Consider the following 18,218-nt stretch of genomic DNA (forward strand, 5'->3'; position numbering starts at 1 on the left):
ATGCTTCTATACATGCCCTAATGCATACATCTGCAGTTTCTGGCAACGTAACTGGTGGCTGAACAACGTAAGTGAAGAAAGTTTGTAGGGAAAGCTAACACCTTTTATTAAGCAAACTGTGCAAGAAAAACAAACTAGCTGAAGAAGAGTTCATGTGCCCTGAAACCTGTGAGTTTTTTCCCCCCTTTTATTTGCCATAATGAAATATATTGCTTCTCCCTTAATATTTTTCTTCTTGCAGAAGTTTATACTTCATGCTCAGTCTGTGGGACATTGATATTTTGCTTAACTTCTCCCAACGGAGTAAAATGGTAACATTCTTATCAGTCTCTACCAGTGAGAATTCATTGCTCAGTACTGATATTGTCAACATATAGTGTAGTTTATATGCATAATTACATAAAAATAGTGCCAGTTATCACATGCTTTAATTAGGAGATTCACTTATATACAGTCAGGATTATGAAACTGGAGAGTAATGTCTTCCCAAAAGCATACCAATCCTATTAAATTCAGTACTGAAATCTTTCAGTAGTCCTTTATAAAATATATCACTAACAAGTCATCCATAAACTCTTTCAGTGCAGAAGTTTTTTAAATAAAGTGTTACAATACTAATTGCAAACTGTAATATACCAAGTACTGTGGAAGTCAAAAACAGCATTTACTGTTAGTATTAGAATTAGCACAGGTGTCCCTACAGGGCCCAGCAACTATATTAAAATATTTTGTTTACAATGTCAAATCCTGCTGAATATGTCTTCTAACATTTTTATATTATCATCTTATTTGAGGTACAATTGTGATATACCATTTGCAGAAGACAGAAGGACATAGAACAAAACTAGGCTGGCAAAAGGACACAGTGCATATTCCAAGCTCCTAATTTTAATTTTAGCTTTTATAGTTGTAAAATACCTGCAGTGCCAAAAAATGAGTAGGAGTGTATCCAGAGAAAAATGTGTCTTGAACCCTAGAAAAGTCTTAGATCTACATGCCAAAAGGGAGAATTTGCTCTCCATTCTGAGAATCGTGTGTTCTGCAGGTACCCCAAGGGCCAGAAGGGGGAATATCAGAAAAGGCTTCAAAACTGTCATTGTAGAGCAGACATTTCCCTTGATTCTTCCACACATTCTGCAAATCAGTTACTGTACAAACATGACATTTTATATTATTTCATTTTATCATTAGAGTTCTCAATTTGGAAATACTATTTTTTTTTATAACTTAGAATAAGAAGTCTCAGAATATTAAGATTTTTTTCAACCATATCTATCAAAACTCAAAAGTTCTCATTTGAATAGGACTTTTTCCTCGTTGTCCCTGATGCTACTAATGTGTCTGCTTGTCAGGTCTGTAGTGACCTTCTCATATAAATCATGGGTGCTAATTATATAATAGACATTGAAAATTATCATTAGTAAAATGAAGAAGGATAATGCAGCATGTGTTTTTACGAAATTAATGAATTTGGAGAGGGAGAAAAAGTGACTACTTGTAGTAAGAGGGACTGAATCTAGGATTTCTTTCTAGACTATTAGCTTACATTATGAAGGGATAATATTGTACTACATCATGATTTTTGTTTCGTTTAACTAAACTAAATTAGAATTGTCTGTTCTGTTGTGAAATTAACAGGAGTGGTGTTAAAGTACTTCAATAATAGTTTTATTAAGATTTTAAGAAATGCTACTCACATAAAAATTAAACTTATGTGACAGTATTGACATACTTTTATTATTTATAACAATTTTTGTTACTTTGTAGAATAAGCAAGAGTATTTTTTCTTGTTCTGATATGTCTACTTTGAACAACAGTTACTAAATAATGTATACTGTTTCTTCTGCCTCTGCTGAATAAGACTGTAAAAGCAAATGAAAAGAAATGACCTTTAAAAAAATGAAACCAAACAACATAACTATAATAATAGAAAAAGAGGAAGGGAAAAAAACATTCTTTGCCATCCAAAAAAAAAATTAATGATCATTATTACACTGCTTCCCAGAATTAATTCTTATTTCAACTACAATGTGCCTTTTAGAAAATGATGAAATCCAATGATGCAGAATACACTGAATCTTCCAATTTTCCATCACTGAATAGTTCCTCCAGTATAAATTCATGTTTATCTGAGTGAATCAGCTGACTGTGAGGCTATCTGTATTCTTAAGGCACTACCTTCAGTTTTGAAAGAGTGTGTCCTTGCTTAATACTGTTTGTACCAAGATCAGGAAATGATGCTGTGCTAGAGTAACCTCAAGGAGTTTGGGTCTCTCGGGGGCTTAGCTGGAGTTTAGAGGGGAAGTGGTGAAGACTCTGACTTGTAGTGAAGTTTAGACTGAAGTTGAGTTAAATTTGGAAACATGTAAAAGGCTAAGTTTTCGGGCATTTTGTGATTGGAAATACAGGCATCAAATGAATTTTAGCATCTGCTGAGCTTGGTCATCGTTGCATGGGGAATATCTAAATTACAGTTTTGAATATATGCAACCACCTGTTCCCAAAATCACAATTGAATAAGGCACTGTGTCTCTTTAGGTCTTATTTGTGTCAGTTTATCATACATATTTTATTAGTTACAGATTTTATAGGCTTAAATAAATACAGCCAGTTATGGTTTATATACATGTGCATGACCATTCTTGAGATATATGTATATATGGTATGTAAAGAGGGATGGATGGTTTTGTGGTTGTGCACAGGTAATCCCATGGTCACTTACACCAAAGTCACAATTAGTTTTATATTCTGTAATCACTTTCTTCTGCCAAAGCGAAGTTGAATATAGAGCTTTTCGTTTTTTTCATCAAGAAGTGTCTTTGCAAATTCTGAACACCCCTTATTAGTGATGTGGCAAGACACCTTCAGTACCTGGCAGTTAGAAACAAGTTTATTAATTTAACTTAGAATATTTGGCTACATGTCCAATCGATTTTATTATTATCTGAGTATTAATTCCTCATTTAAAATGGAAAAGAAAAATAAAATATATTGGAAAGCTGAAACATGAAATATATGATGTTGTAAAGATAACTACAGAAAACCCTACTATTAAGATAAAATAATGTTGAAACATAGAGTTTTAATACTGGCACAGATAAGAGAGAGAACTGAAAGATCTCCTGTAGTAAATAAGAAGTGGGTTTTGCAGTCACTTTAACCAAGCCAGAAAAAGCAACTGAGCTTGAATCAGTAAAGTGGCTAAAGAACTTTAAGTCCAGATCGTAGTAAAACCTGCATGACTGTGCTTGCTCACAGCTCATCAGCTAAGAGCACAGTTGAACAGTTGTCTGCTTACTCACTTGTGGGTTAGATCTTCAGTGACACAACCAGGAATTATGTTATTAACCTGTGATCTTCTGTTCAAGCTTCTACTTCACATTGCATTTCATAGCAATAGTATCTTGATGCACCAAAATCTTACTTTCTTTCATATTCAGTAGAAGGATTAAAATCAAGTAATCTCCATCAGATTGTGTGTAAAGCCTGTCCAGCCATATGGATATCTCTAGGCTATGAGGGTATTCTAATTTTATATGACTTGTGACTTCAGTCTCTGAAACAGTCTTAGACTTGGAGTCAAGAAACTTTTGCAGCTTACGTATTGAAACAGTCAATTAAAATAATCTTTTTAACGTTGGGATCTTAGAAAATAGAGGAGTATTTTCCATACCAGCACTCTGCATGTGTGCTTCACCATGAAGTAAAGAAAACTGAAAAAAAAAAAAATAGGAAGGGACTTCTGTTGTGTTGAAATTTAAGAAAAAATACTTCCTGATCAATAGTTGCAAGCTGAACTGTTTGAGATATGTTGATCCTCTCCATTGTTGCTTTAGGGATTAGCAAATACATTCATAGAGTAGTTTGAATTGAAGGGATTTTTAAAGGCCATCGAGTCCAACTCCCCTGCAATGAGCAGGGACACCTTCTGCTAGATAAGCTGCTCAGAGCCCTGTCCAACCTGATATTGAATGTTTCCAGCGATGGGATATCTACAATCTTTATGAGAAACCTGTTTCAGCTTTTCACCACCCTCATTGAAAAAAAGTCTTCCTCATATCTAGTCTGAATCTGTGCTCTGTTAGTTTAAAGCCATTACCCCTTGTCCTGTCACAATAGGCTGTACTAAAATGTCTGTCCTCATCTTTCTTACAACTCCCCTTTCAAGTACTGAAAGACTGCAATAAGGATTCCTCAGAGCCTTACCTTTTCCAGGCTCAACAACTCCTTTCCTCACAGGAGAGCTATTGCATCCCTCTGATCATTTTTGTCCCTCCTCTAGACCTGCACCAACAGGTCCACATCTTTCCTGTATTGAGGACCCCAAAGATGGACACAGCAGTGCAGGTGGGGTCTTGCCAGAGTGCAGTAGAGGGGCAGAATCCTCTACCTTGACCTGCTGTCCACAGTGCTTTTGGTGCAGCCTGGGATACGGTTGGCATTCTGGACTGTGCGCACATAGCTCATGTTGGTGCATGTCCAGCCTTTCATCCTTCAGTACCCTCAAGGCCTCCACCTCAGAGCTACTCTCAATCCCTCTGTTCTCCAGCCTGTATTGATACCAGGAATTCCCACAACATATGTGCAGGACCTTGTTTTGAACCTCCTGAAGTTTACTTGGTCCCACTTCTTGAGCCTGTCCAGGTCCCTCTGGATGAAATCCCATCCATCAGGTACTCAGCTTGGTGTAGTCTGCAAATTTGTGAAGAGTGCACTTGATGCCTATGTCTATGTCACTGATGAAGATATTAAACAGTATTGTTCTCAGTGTGGACCCTGATGTACACCACTCATCACTGATCTACATCTGGACATTGAATTGTTCATCACTACGCTTTGGATGCAGCATTACAATTAATTTGTATAGCTGATTTGGAATGTTAGATATGGAATGAAGTATTATCCAAATGTAAGAATTGTTCAAGGATATCCAAACTGTATGTGAAATAGTCATGCTCAGAAGGAAACATTCTGATTTTAAAGAAACATGAAATCACTGAAAAAGAGTATGGCTAGGACTGTGTTAATACTAATAGAATAAGAGAGGCCAAAAGAGTCAATGAAATATTGATGACATTAGCACGGTGCTTAAAGTAAGCAAGGAGGTATTTCTTGGAGGCATTTCTTAAATAGTTTAGATTAAAAGATGGGAGAGTTGGGGAACAATAGTGGTAGGTTATATATTAAGTCATCTTCTATATTAAGATGGTAAAATCATTACATTCAAAAATTAAAATTATTCAATAGATTTTTATGTGCTGTATATGTAAGAGTGGAAGTTCACCTCCATTAAAATGTGGGAAGTTGAGTATTGTCTTTTACAATTAAGCATTTTTGGTTAACAGGCCTAGCTACCTTAAGTCTAAGAACTTTTGTGAAAAAGCCATGCTTTCTGCTCTACTAATGTTCATTAAAAAAAAAAAAAAGGAAACTACAAAATTTCTAAAGAATAGAACTACTGTTTTTTAGTGTATTCTCGTGCAAAAGGAATGATGTAGGGCAATGAAAATAGGTTAGCCTTGTTTCACTCCTATACAGGTGTAACAATGTTTCACTCTTTTGCGAAAATGGAATAGACTAAGGTTGTACCTAGTGCTGGTTAATGTGATTTTGAAGGTAATAGATAAAGATGTTACCTTTTCAGGAGACTGGAGAGAGGGGATGACACAGCTTTAAAAAGGGTTGACTTTTTTTTTGTTTATGAAACTAACATAGTTTGTACAGTGTTTCTAGTACAGATAGTTTTGTGTTAGACATTTGTTTGAAAACCATTCGCATTCTTATTTTTATTTTTGAAAATTATTCTTAAATCATTCAATAAAATAATCATAAACTTGTAATACAAGTAAATACCAGGTTATGCAATTGGAAATCACAAAAGCAGGTTGTAGCTGCAGGATAGTAGAATCTTCTGAATGACATTTTGGAAACAGGTAACTAAGAGGTGGATTTAGGGTGATTGTGGAAAATAATGTGAGTGCTTAGTGTAGTGATAATGTCATGCTCCTTGATGGGTTAAAATGAAGATGCCAAGTACACCATCTGCAGAGCCCTACAGGAATGCTGGAGCCCATCAATGTGTCTGATTCTGAGGTCTGCGTTCAAAAGTAGACAAAAGCGAATAAAGCTGGGACAATATCCTTTCCTTTAAAAACAACTCTTTAGAAATAAATTACTTAGTCTGATAAAGAGTATTCTGAATAGGAATCAAGGTAGCAGTGTTAGAAGTATTTTTGGATCATACATTCAAATAATGTGGTAGGAAGGCTGATGCCTTCAGCATGTATGGTGTCTTTAGAGTTTAACTAGATGTCAGCCTGAAGTTAAGCAATTGTCATAGCTCCTAGACTCTGGTATACCTGTCAGTCCGATCAAAGTGGTGCACAATCCTATCAAGCCAAGCTGCAGTTGAATAAAAAATACAGAGATTCCTAAACTTTATTTTACTAGCAATTTTCTAGTCAAAACAGGGTTTTTTTATTATGAGGAATTAATCTGAGAACTCTGGAAGTGCACAGCTTGTTCTGAAACATTTGGCTAGATTTCTTTTCAGTTTTCTGCTGAATGAATATTCTGATTTCATTGAACTAGGAACAATAAATAATTCATTTGATAGTGCTGTTTTGTTTTAGTTTTAGTCTTCAACAGACAGTTTTGAGGGGTTTCTTTTTTCTCAGTGCTTCTTGGAGCTAAGCCTGCTAGATAGTTTTGGCAATGTTACTTAGAGAAAAATAATATGATATATAATTCTTGTCTTCGGAAACATTTAATATATAATTTATTATATGCATACATGCATATACACATGCACATATATATACAGTTATTTCTTTGCTTGATCTTGAATACAGAACAGATGGTTGAGACACTTAGGACCATTGTGCTTGGCCCTAGAAGTGTATAAGCCTGTTGTAAAGTTGTTTAACAGCTGTTATCTCTCAGGATGTTCCAACTTCAGTCAGAAAAAGACATTGGGGATTTTATAGTTAAGAAGTTGTAGTAATTATAGAAAAATTATTACACTAAACTACTTCAGGTAAAAGGATAAATACAAGCTACTATTAGTTAGTATTTGGGAAGATAAGGCTTTCTTTTACTGTAAAATGTAGTTGACTTTCAAAAATGGTAAAAAAAGAATCACTGGTAGTAGAAAATTTGGTCCATGTCTAGTTTTAGATGAAATTTCTGCAAGGTGAAATCCAGCTTGGTACTTAAACGGGACATAAAAGATAAGCATTTTAAAGACTGAAATACTTTTCTGTTTTCAAAATATGAAATTTTGGAATCAAATACTTTTTGATTTTGTACGCAACATTGGCAATGCTGTTTTAGGTAGGGAAGAAGCAGTTGTGTGTTAGTTGTTTGTTTCCTGTTTGTGCATTTTGGCCTTTCAAAATGATGATAAGTAGGTAGGGGAGGAGATTACACCTACTGTTGAAGACAGTACACCTCTGTATTGTGAGAGAGAATACGGCTTCCAGGCTGCAGGACATGGCAAGAAGAGGAAAAGTAAGAGCAAGAGGAGTAAGAGTAAGAGGAGAGCCTGCAGCATAACAGTGGGTCTGAGAGAGCAGTGAGATGAGCACGGAGCAGAGTTATGATTTTGTAGCAACAGCAGTTTTCCAGGGACAGGAGGCAACTGTACGATTGGCTACGAACCAACAGCTATGTTATGTGAAACTTGACTGAAAAAATTTACTGCATGCAAAGACTTATGCTGCAAAGATGTACGGGACAGGTACAGACTGATTTATAGTCTCTTATTTTGATTCCGCTTTGCCTCATTGATTTGACATTTTCCTGTTTACAAAAAGTCAATTATTTCTAGTTCTGTTCCAGCAAATCTGGCTTATGAGTATAGCCTGGATTTCCAATTAGTTAATTCTTGTGGCTTCCTCTTTAGTGTATAGGCCTCTTGGATTACCTTTTTCATCAACCTAACTTGGTAAAATGAGACTTGGAATAAAAAATGGAGGGAGCATGGAGACTATAAGGAGCCAAGTATCAAAATCTTTTATTGGCCTAATACTGATCATGGAGGGAGTTTGAACAAAAACACTTTAGAATTAGTCTGTCTTGGAATTAAGACCTTCTATCTTCTGTAGAAAAACCTCTTTCCATTGGGGAAAAAAAAAGGGGGGGGAAGAGGCTGAATAGTTGTCACTAGGTAGTTTATTCTTCATTCCACAGTAGCTCGGAGAACTAAGAGAAAGAGTGTGTCCCTCTTACAGGAAAACTTCTGATGTGCTAAGATCTGTTACTCCTAAGTGCCATTTGTAACCCACTCTTGCTGTGTTGCTGGTACTCCATTCTGGCATTCTTACCATATTACTCTATTTTATATAAAAGTGGTGTAGTTTCTTGGGTTAAAAATGTCATTTATCCTTTCCCTATGATTTTCTTCTCAGAATAGAAAAGTAGAACCATTGTTACATAAAAGCTGTTAATCTATTTGTGTAGCTTCTGCCATGCTGTTCAAAATTAAAACCTACTGCTATAGTTGATTGTTGGAATAACTTTACAAAGTCTTCTTTTCTAGTGCTTTTCAGAAGCTCTGTATTTGTGTATACATACAAATGAAAATGAAGTTCAAAAGAAGTCACCACCCCACAATTCCAAGGCTTAGTTTACAAAGGGTGTTGGGCTGCGAGTCATGGTATTACAGATGAGAACTGAGGTATATAAAAACCTTCAGGGAGATGCTTGCATAACACACACCTGCATTGTAATAATTTCTGCTATTCATTTACTTTGATGAATACTAAATCAATCAGAACTAAATGGAAAATCAAGATTCTAACACCAGAAGGACTTTAAGCAGTTATCAATTCTTTTCCAGTGGTAACCATTAGACTGGCACAAGTAAGTATGAGCTGAAATTCAGTAAATTATGTTTAAAGATAAAAAAGACTTTGAGAGGAGTGGTTACCCTAAGAGGCTGTGTAGTCTCCATCTTTCGCAATTCAAAATCCAGGTGAACAATGATCTCTTCAATGAACTCTGTTTGGCCCTGCTTTGTTAAGGTAGCTATACTGGCAGATCTTCAGGTGGCCATTCCAATCTGTGATTCTCCAAAGACATATATTTCATTTTATATTGGCACAGTGACTTGCAAATTTTGGGTTCTTCTTTCTGCTGTTATAACCCGATTACTTTTTTGAAAACACTTTCACTTTGTAAAGTGAAATTAATTTTCATATGTAATAACTTATGCTTATATAACTTCACATTTTTATCACTTCACAACTTCATTGCCTGTCCCTCTGAGAAATCCAGAATGCTAATATGTATTATTTCAGTAAGCAAAATTTTATTACACTGGTAATATTTATTTGGCAATGCCTCTATTTCAAGTTCCCTTTGTGTGGTTTTCATGGCTAAATTTTACAGTGATAAATAAAAAATACAAGTGGAGGTTCTAAAAATACAAATAGAGGCTCTTTGTTTTATTGTTCACATCCTTGATGTATTTCTGATGAGGTCTTAAGTCATTTGTTATATTCCTTTGTCGTCTCTCTTAATGAAAATACGAACTTTCTTATGTTCTAATTGATTTTTAAGCCATGTTCTTAGCATCAGTGAGTCAGTACCTTTCCTTTGTTTATGTTAGAGATTTACTGCCCTTTAACTTTGATTCTCTTTCTTCTGAGTGCCTTTACGTTCCCAGAATAAATTCTTGTAAATACTTTTCTTTTTGTAGTGAGGAGCTACGGAAAGAAGCACGACACCTGAAACGTGAACTGCTGGAAGCAAAGCAGAAAAAAGAAGAGCGAGCTTTAAAACCCACAGAAAAGGAAGGTAAAGATGTATTATATCAGACGTCATGTAGCTCTCCAGTTAACATTACAATTTTAAAGTTAATGTGTAATTTTGTGTTTCACGTGGATAAATGTGGACAGTATATTGTTGATTTTTTTCTTTTTTCCCCCAAGAAACCCTTAAGGACAGTAGTAATCTAACATTGATAGTATATAAATAAATCATACAGGTAGCCTTTGCTCTTTCAAATGAGGAAGTGTTTGTCCTTCCATATATTTTTTTTTTAGTTACATCTGTGTAGTTGGGCAAGCTTCTGGATTTGAAGTATCATGGCATATGATTGGTTTCTTCAATGGGGACATACTTGTTCTGACCTCTGACTTGGAATGTCTCCTTGATGTTCCAACTTGAAAGGGATCTTAAAAGCAGATGGTTAACTTTGAACACAAAGCTACTGACTTCAAACTTTTATGCATCTTATGACACCAGTGGACCTCTAATTCAGAAAGTCAGTTCAATGTTTATTTTCCATAAAACTTAGCAAAATGCCCACTTCTTTGTCAGATTGATTTTATATTTGATTTCTTTCTAAATGTTCAAAATTGCAAAGTTGGCAGTAGTATGTAAGGTGCATATTTTATTGCAAGTGAGTATAATACTCTTTATTAGCGGGACTTTATTAGCACTCTGGAGTTGCTAGACACGTTTCTGGAGTGGATTCTTGACCTAATTCTCAATAATTATTCAGAAATGATTCCAAATGACACAGAATATAGAAGTGTAATAGATAGTAGAACATAATTTTTAGAAAAACTTATGGACTTTCTTGAATAACAGCTGAACTTGATCAGCAATGTTGACAAAATAAGAAATACAATTATCTTCTATATGCAGTCTGGCACCAAATTTTACAAAGTGGTGGCTCTGAAAAAGTTCTAGGAATCCTACTCAGTCACTGAATGAACCTTTCAGTGGCAAGATAGTGAATGCTGCCACTGGCCATGTAAAAAAAAGACTGCAAGTAGAACTTTAGAAAAGGTAAATAGTAGTCCTTATGTTCATATATGATAGTTTATATTGAATAGTGCTATGTATGGCAGTTGTAAACATTGTCCCAGTTCTGGTGTCAATTAAGTCAGAGAACTTACTGTGGAGGAATTTGAGTAAATCCACCATTACAGTGGCAGACTAAAGTAATAATTGACAATACTTACAGTTATTACTATTCAGTGGTTTTGAAGGATACCTTTTACTTGAGGAAAAGAAGCTTATATTCCAGGGTTTTTGGTTTTTTTTACTTTCTTTGAAATAAATAGCAGAGAGGAAATAAACCTGTTGAAAACCTCGAGGTAACAGCTAATGGTGAAAATAATCTCAAATAACCTTGTTTTTCCCTTCTGTGATTACTGTCTCAGCACAGGAAGGGAGCAGTTCTAGTACGTGTTTAGAAAGACAAATGGCAGAAAATAATCTATTCAGCAAATTCTTAGAGTACCTAACTAAAAATTCTAAAAAATAAACATTCTAAAATCTAGATAAAATTAAAAAGACATTAAATGAGATGCAAATGGTGTGATTGATGAATATACAGAATCGTAGAATCATTACAGTTGGAAAACACTTTTAAGATCAAGTCCAAACACTAATCTCGCACTGCCAGGCCCATCACTAAATTAAACCATATCCCTCAGCACCTCGTCCATGTGTCTTTTGAATATCTCTAGGAGTTTTGACTCCACCACCTCCCTGGGCAGCCTATTCCAATACTTAACCCTCTAGGTTAAAAAGTTCTTCCTAACGTCCAATCTAAACCTCCCTCAGCGCAACTTCAGCCCATTTCCTCATGTCCTGTTATTCATTACTATGGAGAAGAGATCGATGCCCTCCTCACTAAAACTCTTCTTCAGGTGGTTGTAGAGAGTGATCACATCTCCTCTTCTCCAGGCTAAACACCTCTAGCTCCCTCAGCCATTCCTCATCAGACTTGTTCTGTAGAGCCTTCACCAGCTTCATTGCACATCTTGGGACACACTCTCAACACCTCAGTGTCCTTTTTGTAAAGAGGGCCTCAGAACGTAGCACATTATTCAAGGTACAGCCTCACTGAATACAGCAGGACAATCACTACTTGGTCCTGCTGGTACTGCTATTTCTGATACAAGCCAGGATGCTATTGGCCTTCTTGACCGCAGACATTTAAAAGTGATCAAAACATCATTGTGAAATATTAGAAGTTACTGAGCATTACCACATGGTCTTTTGGTTAGACTTTAAATTGAAAAATACATGAATAGTCCTCTGACTAGCTGTGGATGGATATTGATACTGAAGCATTACGTAGCCAGAAAGTTGCCATAAATACCATCTCTTTTGACAACAGAATTTAGTGAAACCAGTAAAACAAATTTTTAAAATTTAATTATTGAGATAATACATATAAGTCAAATGTGTAGTTGTGATCAGATTCTCTTGTTTGAAAAGCAAGTTTTCTATTTGTAGGATAACTACAAATAGTCTTTTGGAAAAAAGCTTTGTTTATAAGTAAACAAAACTTGTAATTGTTAATTCCTGATCTTAAGAGGTTTCTGTGATGTCTAATAAAATCCATACATTAATAGCTAGGTAAATATGAAAAACTTAGGGTTTTTTTTTTTCATCCATACTTTAATGAGTTTTTTCTACCTCTAAATCATTTTCCAGCTCACAGTCTGCATATTTTTTTCAGAGCCAGCATCAATCAAAACAGAACAAGGCAGAGACTCAAACTTAAGTTCAATTTTTTAATCTGTCTTTAAAATTCAGACTAAAAGGGAGGAACTGAGCTTTTAAATAAAGGAGAGATTTAAAAATATAGCTTAGCTACCTTTTGCAACATTTTACAAGTATCTAATTTGAAGTTTCACTTACTGTCTTTAGGAAGTATATTATTTGTAGTCAAATTTATTAAATAAACTTACTGACTAAATTTGTAAGGAAGCTTTCTGTCTTTACAGAGTCAAGAATAACACTACCATATTCTGTGTCCACATTTGTGACATAAAGGAAAACTGAGATTCTAGAAATATATTCTCAATTTTCCATAGAAAAGGAAAGCATTTTACTTTTCTTATTTAAAAGTCACAGAAATGTGTCAAAACGTCAGCTATATCAGAATTCACCTAACATTCTCAAACATTAACAGTTGGTGATTAAATAACGTGCTTAAATTATTTGTCATACAAAAATGTAGTGATGAAACTATCATTTTCCTGTTGGCTGCTTTCATCTCATTCTCTTTGATCCTGCTTCATAGTGTTGTTGGCTAATGTCGAAATAGTGAAAGTTTTCCTGTCTCATGTGAATTCCAACCTTACAACTAGAAATGACACAAAGGCACAGAAGTGATCCAAAACTAACTGCCTGCAATTTTTAAATGTTTGAATCTGCACTTAATGACAAAGCTTTTCTTTTCATCATGGTTAATATGGAGCTAAAAGCAGTTTTCTGAAGTTTCTTTTTTTCCTTTTAGCCAGATGCTCGTATTTTTTTTCTCTAAAGTCTGCTGGAACATTTAAGTTCTGAAGCATAAGCCTTAAGGAAGATAAGATATTAAAATTTAGAATATAAGGTAGCAGCTAACTTAACAATAACTGTATCTTGTAGTAATGTTGGAATAGTACTTTAAGAAGCATTATTTTATTAAGCAAAGGCCTCTAAACATTCTTAATTGTATTAATTGTGAAAACACTTGGAATTGTAAACATTTGTAAGTAAATTAGCATGGTGTTTTCTGTTAAACTTCACTTGGGTATGTGTATCACTTCACTCTATTGCACTTTGCAGTTGCTGTGTTACCAAAATTGAAACAGGACTGGATCTATGACTGAGAGAAACATTGTTAGAATATTATTAATAAATTAATCATCAAGAAACAAATATAAATGTTGGTAAATACAAGATTTTAGCGCAGGAAGGGAAGATTAGGTGTGAAAAAGATTGGGAAGGGAAGAAAAGATGTGAAAAATATTGTTGAAATTGAGAGTCATGTGAGTGTGTTAAAAGGTTAATTCCTTAGTAATAAGGGAAATTGATTTCACGCAAAAACTCATAAAATAAATTGGGAAAGCTGCGAGAATGAAAGATATTTCAGGTTTGTACTTGAAAATAAACTGAACGTTAATTTACATTGTGAGGTAGCTGTGGTTGTATGGTCTAATGCCTACAGAGACAGTAACTGTAAAAGCACAGTTGTGTTATTGCACTCAGTCCCAAGTATTGTACCATCAAAAAAGGTATTGAAGAATTGGATACAAATGGACAAAAAACACCACCCTAAACTAGAAGACGACTGGATGAACTAATTTATTGATAGATACTTGAAGATATGTCTGTCTAATTAAGGTAGGGAGTGGGATGGAAGGGTGGAAGCTTAAGTATTGAAAGGTGGTAAATGAGAGAAATGAAGGATGCCTTTACAGATATTTACAGCCATTTACAACTGAAGAATAACAGAAGATACTTTGGAAGCATTTTAGTCTGAATATAATGAACTGTAATGCCAGTAAAACGGTACTTGAGCAAATAATCTTGTCTGAAAGTTAAAAGCATTTTTTGTCTCACCTTATTGTCTTTCATTTATTGGCCTAAATTTTTGTCACTGCAGTAGGACTGTCAACATGCAAGATAGTCTGCCATGTAACAGTTCAGCTATTCCACATTAGTTTATGTATAAGAAATTGCATACATTTAAGTCAGACTACTGTCAGGTAATGAGTGTGTTCATAGCAAGAAACTTTGCCATTATTCTCTGCCTATCCTCTTGGGAAATGTGAGGTGGAGAATGAGTTGTGTCATGCTATATCAAGTGTGTCTATGCATATGGTCCGGACACTTGCCGAGTGTCTGTCTATCCTCTGAGCTGGCTGCATTAGGAAAAAAAAAATACTAGTTCTGAGTCTCTGTAGCTGCATTAATCTGATTCTATGCTTGATTAATAAACAACTCATCTCAGCCAAAACTTGAAACCATAGTGAGAGAAATTTAGTGAAGACCATAGAACTGTGAGAATAAGGCTTATATCATACTGGACTTTTTGCACGATTAGGGCTAATTCTAAGTGGACTAATGGATGAGTGGCAGCAGGACATATCTATTTTACATCCACTGACAGATCATTATTAGTATGGGTGTCACATTTAGTATAAATACTTCAGATTGTTCATGTTACATATGCCTAATTTTTTTTCTGTACTCAGAGTGATTAAGGAAGATTGGGGATGAAAATTTAAGTGTCTCCATTGTTTCCAAAGGACAGAGAAAAAACAACCAATTACCTCCATACATGTTTGATTATAACCAGCCTTCCAGTTTGTGAATAAGGCTGTTGACTGTGCCAGACTGCTGTCAAAACCTTACTTTAAATAAGATGTTTTTCTTTTATGTGACATTTGCTGAAGTGATGCCAGAAATTACATAAAACACTATAATTTGAGTGCTGACTTACTTCAGCATTTTGAAGTACTTAAAATATTTGAAAACTGTACCCTTTTCTAAGTTCTATAGTATAAACCTGTGAATGTATCTCAATGAAATTTGCATTAGACAAATACCATCTGCTCAGTTGTTTATGTTGGTTTTAAATAGTAGTAGTATTTAAAAAGTAGGTTTTAGTTTTTCTTGTTAGAAGATTTTATTCTAACAAGAATAAATTTATTTATTCTAGCTTGTCAGGCATTGGGATGGCCTGCCCAGGGAGGTGGTGGAGTAACCGTCCCTAAAAGTGTTTAAGAGACGATTGAATGTTGCATTTAGGGAAATGATCTAGTGATTGATAGGGCTACAAGAAAAGGGGAACTCAATGATCCTAAAGGTCTCTTCGGGGAAAAACTATTGTATGATTCTAAGTTAAGATAATGTTTTCTTTCTGATTTATTACTAAGTTTGGGTAATGTGAGTGGCTTCAGGATTTGTCTTTTCTTACACAGAAAGATCCTTTCTTGCAGTCTGAGAGTTGTGCACACTTGAGAACGTAATTAAACCATCAATTATACACCATAAATACATGAAATATTCAGATTTTGCAGTATATACAGTATAGCTGCACTGTGTCAAAGTATGCATCTTGACTGTGTCACTTTTGCAAGCCTTGATTTTGTTCAATTATTTACTTTTTTTTTCTATTTTAAGCTGTTAAAATAATACCCCACCTCCCTATTCAGTCTCTTCCCTGCTCAAGTGAATGTTTTTTCCTCTTGTCCCTCTATTTGTAAAAGGGGACAAAAACCTCACTGTAAGACAACTTCAGTTTTAGTTGTAGTCTTAAACATGTGCTAAAAATCAACCAATCTTAGAAAATTAAACATGTTTTAGACAAAGACCTTGTGCCTAAAAAGCCACTAGAAACTTTCACTGTTGCATGTGAAAGTTTACACTGTTTTATAATTCTCTGGTCTCTGCTTTTGGAAAGAAATGTTTTGAAGTTCTAGGAATTATTTCTAAGATTTTATTCGAGTTGGCTAAATGAACTAGTAAGTTTGTTCTAGAACAAAAATCTAGTAATCCATCCAGCCCTGGAAGCTCATTCTATAAGCAAACTTTTTCAGTTATTCACAGTCACTAAATATTTTCTGATTCTTAGGTAACTTTTAAGAAAACAGTGGCACTTCAGGAACTCAGTCCAGAAATGTAGTAAAAGTAACAGAACAGTAGTTAAGAGGTGCAAAGAAAACCACAGTTATAATTAGTCCTATATGAAAATATGCTGGAGACTATTATAAATTCTTAAAAGCATAACATTGTTTCATATGGTGTTTTCTGAGATATTGCCTTACAGTAGAGTAATGTTTTTATTTTCATAGACATAATATTTAGTCCTGGAAGAAAACTTTTTCCTGGATTTTGAAAGAAGTGTATTATCTGTCTTAGATCTTATTTCTAGAAAGTGGTTTTGTGTTCTCCATCTCTCAGTTCTGATAGGAATTCCATTTTGATTCATGAAATATTAAGACATATCAGAATTTCATCTGTAATTCATAAGGGAGTTGTTTGTTTTGGAACAAAAGTGTTTTCTTTTCAAGATTTGAATCTCATTTAGATTTTTAAATTGAGTACTGCATATCTCTAATTCCAGAAGAATGCAATATAAACTGAATATTGATGAATAGCTGGAAGTGAAATGTACTGCACAAATATAGGAATGTGGTTTAGGCCTCTTATTTTAACACACAAAAATATTTAGTCATAACTTCTTTCATTTCAAATAAGGAATTGTCTGGGTTTTTTTATTTTCCCCTTGGTATTCAGTCTAGCTATTCCATGCATTTCATGACATTTCTGTCCAGTAGGTCCTCAGTCATATGAAATGTTATCACCTGAGTTCCTGCAGAATGAATTTGAGGTACTGACTAAAGTCAGTGGGTCCACTGCATTTTAAATATGTACAAACCTTGCTAAGTGACTAACTGGAGGGCCTGTTTTAATACAGACTTTTTCATACACTGTGCCTTATTATCTTACCTCAGTTCTGCATCATGAGATTAGATATGCGAACTACATTACAGGAGTTAATGGGATTACATTTGTGAAGTTTAGCATATCAGTATTGTAAGATGCTTAAGTGTATTTGTGTAAAAATCATCATGCTAGCTGTACCTCAACAAATGAAAAAGAGAAACCAAAATTCTTTCATTGATCCTTATCAGCACTGTAGGCTTTCATTTTATAGTGATGTTAAGCCTCCAAACACAGCATGTAATTTTCTCTGTCAAAATATGTATTGTTTCTACCCTTCTGAAGATGAGTGGATTTCTTGGTAATACTTTCAACAAACCAAACTGGTACTTTTTCCAACAAACATTTTCTGTGCAGCTTCTCTTTCTTGAAAAGGAGACAAAATCTCTAGATTTTACACAGATTCTACCTCATTTATTACAAAGACAGTCATTATTATAACTATTGTCAGGACTGATAAAACAAAATGATAGAATAACAACTCATGCTTTGAAAAATTTTATGTATACTGTAAGAAATACTTTTCTCAAATTGTACCCTATCTATGCCACAACTGGTGCACATGCCAAGCCATAGTTACTCCGCCTGCAGTGCTAGCAGTGAAGTACAGTCATTAAAGTCAATATGAGTGTGAGCGTAAGTCGTGATGATACTTTTCTGACCTACTACAGTCAGCAGGCCTAGTACTTTTTGGTTTTCATAAAATGGCAGGTAAAATTCACTTGCAGTTTTTGAAACAGAGCATGTGTGATGCAACTTTTGTCAAGTGTTCATTGTGCTATTAAATGTACCAGATACTTCAGGAATTAAGCCTGAAACTATCAAGCTTTCTTTTCTGCTCCATTTCCTACTTAGGGACTGAACCAAAACCATCCAGCCTGCCATTCAGTTCAGTTCAACACTCTTGGGTCAAGTTCTCATGTCTTTGTTATACTTTTGCAGTTTGGTAGTTAAAAACTGACATCATTTG

The 18,218-nt window shown here is 34.8% G+C and overlaps 1 protein-coding gene across 1 annotated transcript in view; it reads left to right on the plus strand.

Moving 5' to 3' along the window:
• CWC27 (CWC27 spliceosome associated cyclophilin) overlaps nucleotides 1–18,218 on the plus strand; it is a 123,396-nt gene that overhangs the window by 81,536 nt on the left and 23,642 nt on the right. Inside the window, exon 11 of the mRNA XM_062019147.1 lies at nucleotides 9,702–9,799. Coding sequence (XP_061875131.1) covers nucleotides 9,702–9,799 — 98 coding nt within the window. The remainder of the gene's footprint in view (nucleotides 1–9,701; nucleotides 9,800–18,218) is intronic.

The sequence above is a fragment of the Colius striatus genome, chromosome Z (genome assembly GCF_028858725.1).
Source record: "Colius striatus isolate bColStr4 chromosome Z, bColStr4.1.hap1, whole genome shotgun sequence".
Lineage (NCBI taxonomy): Eukaryota > Metazoa > Chordata > Aves > Coliiformes > Coliidae > Colius > Colius striatus.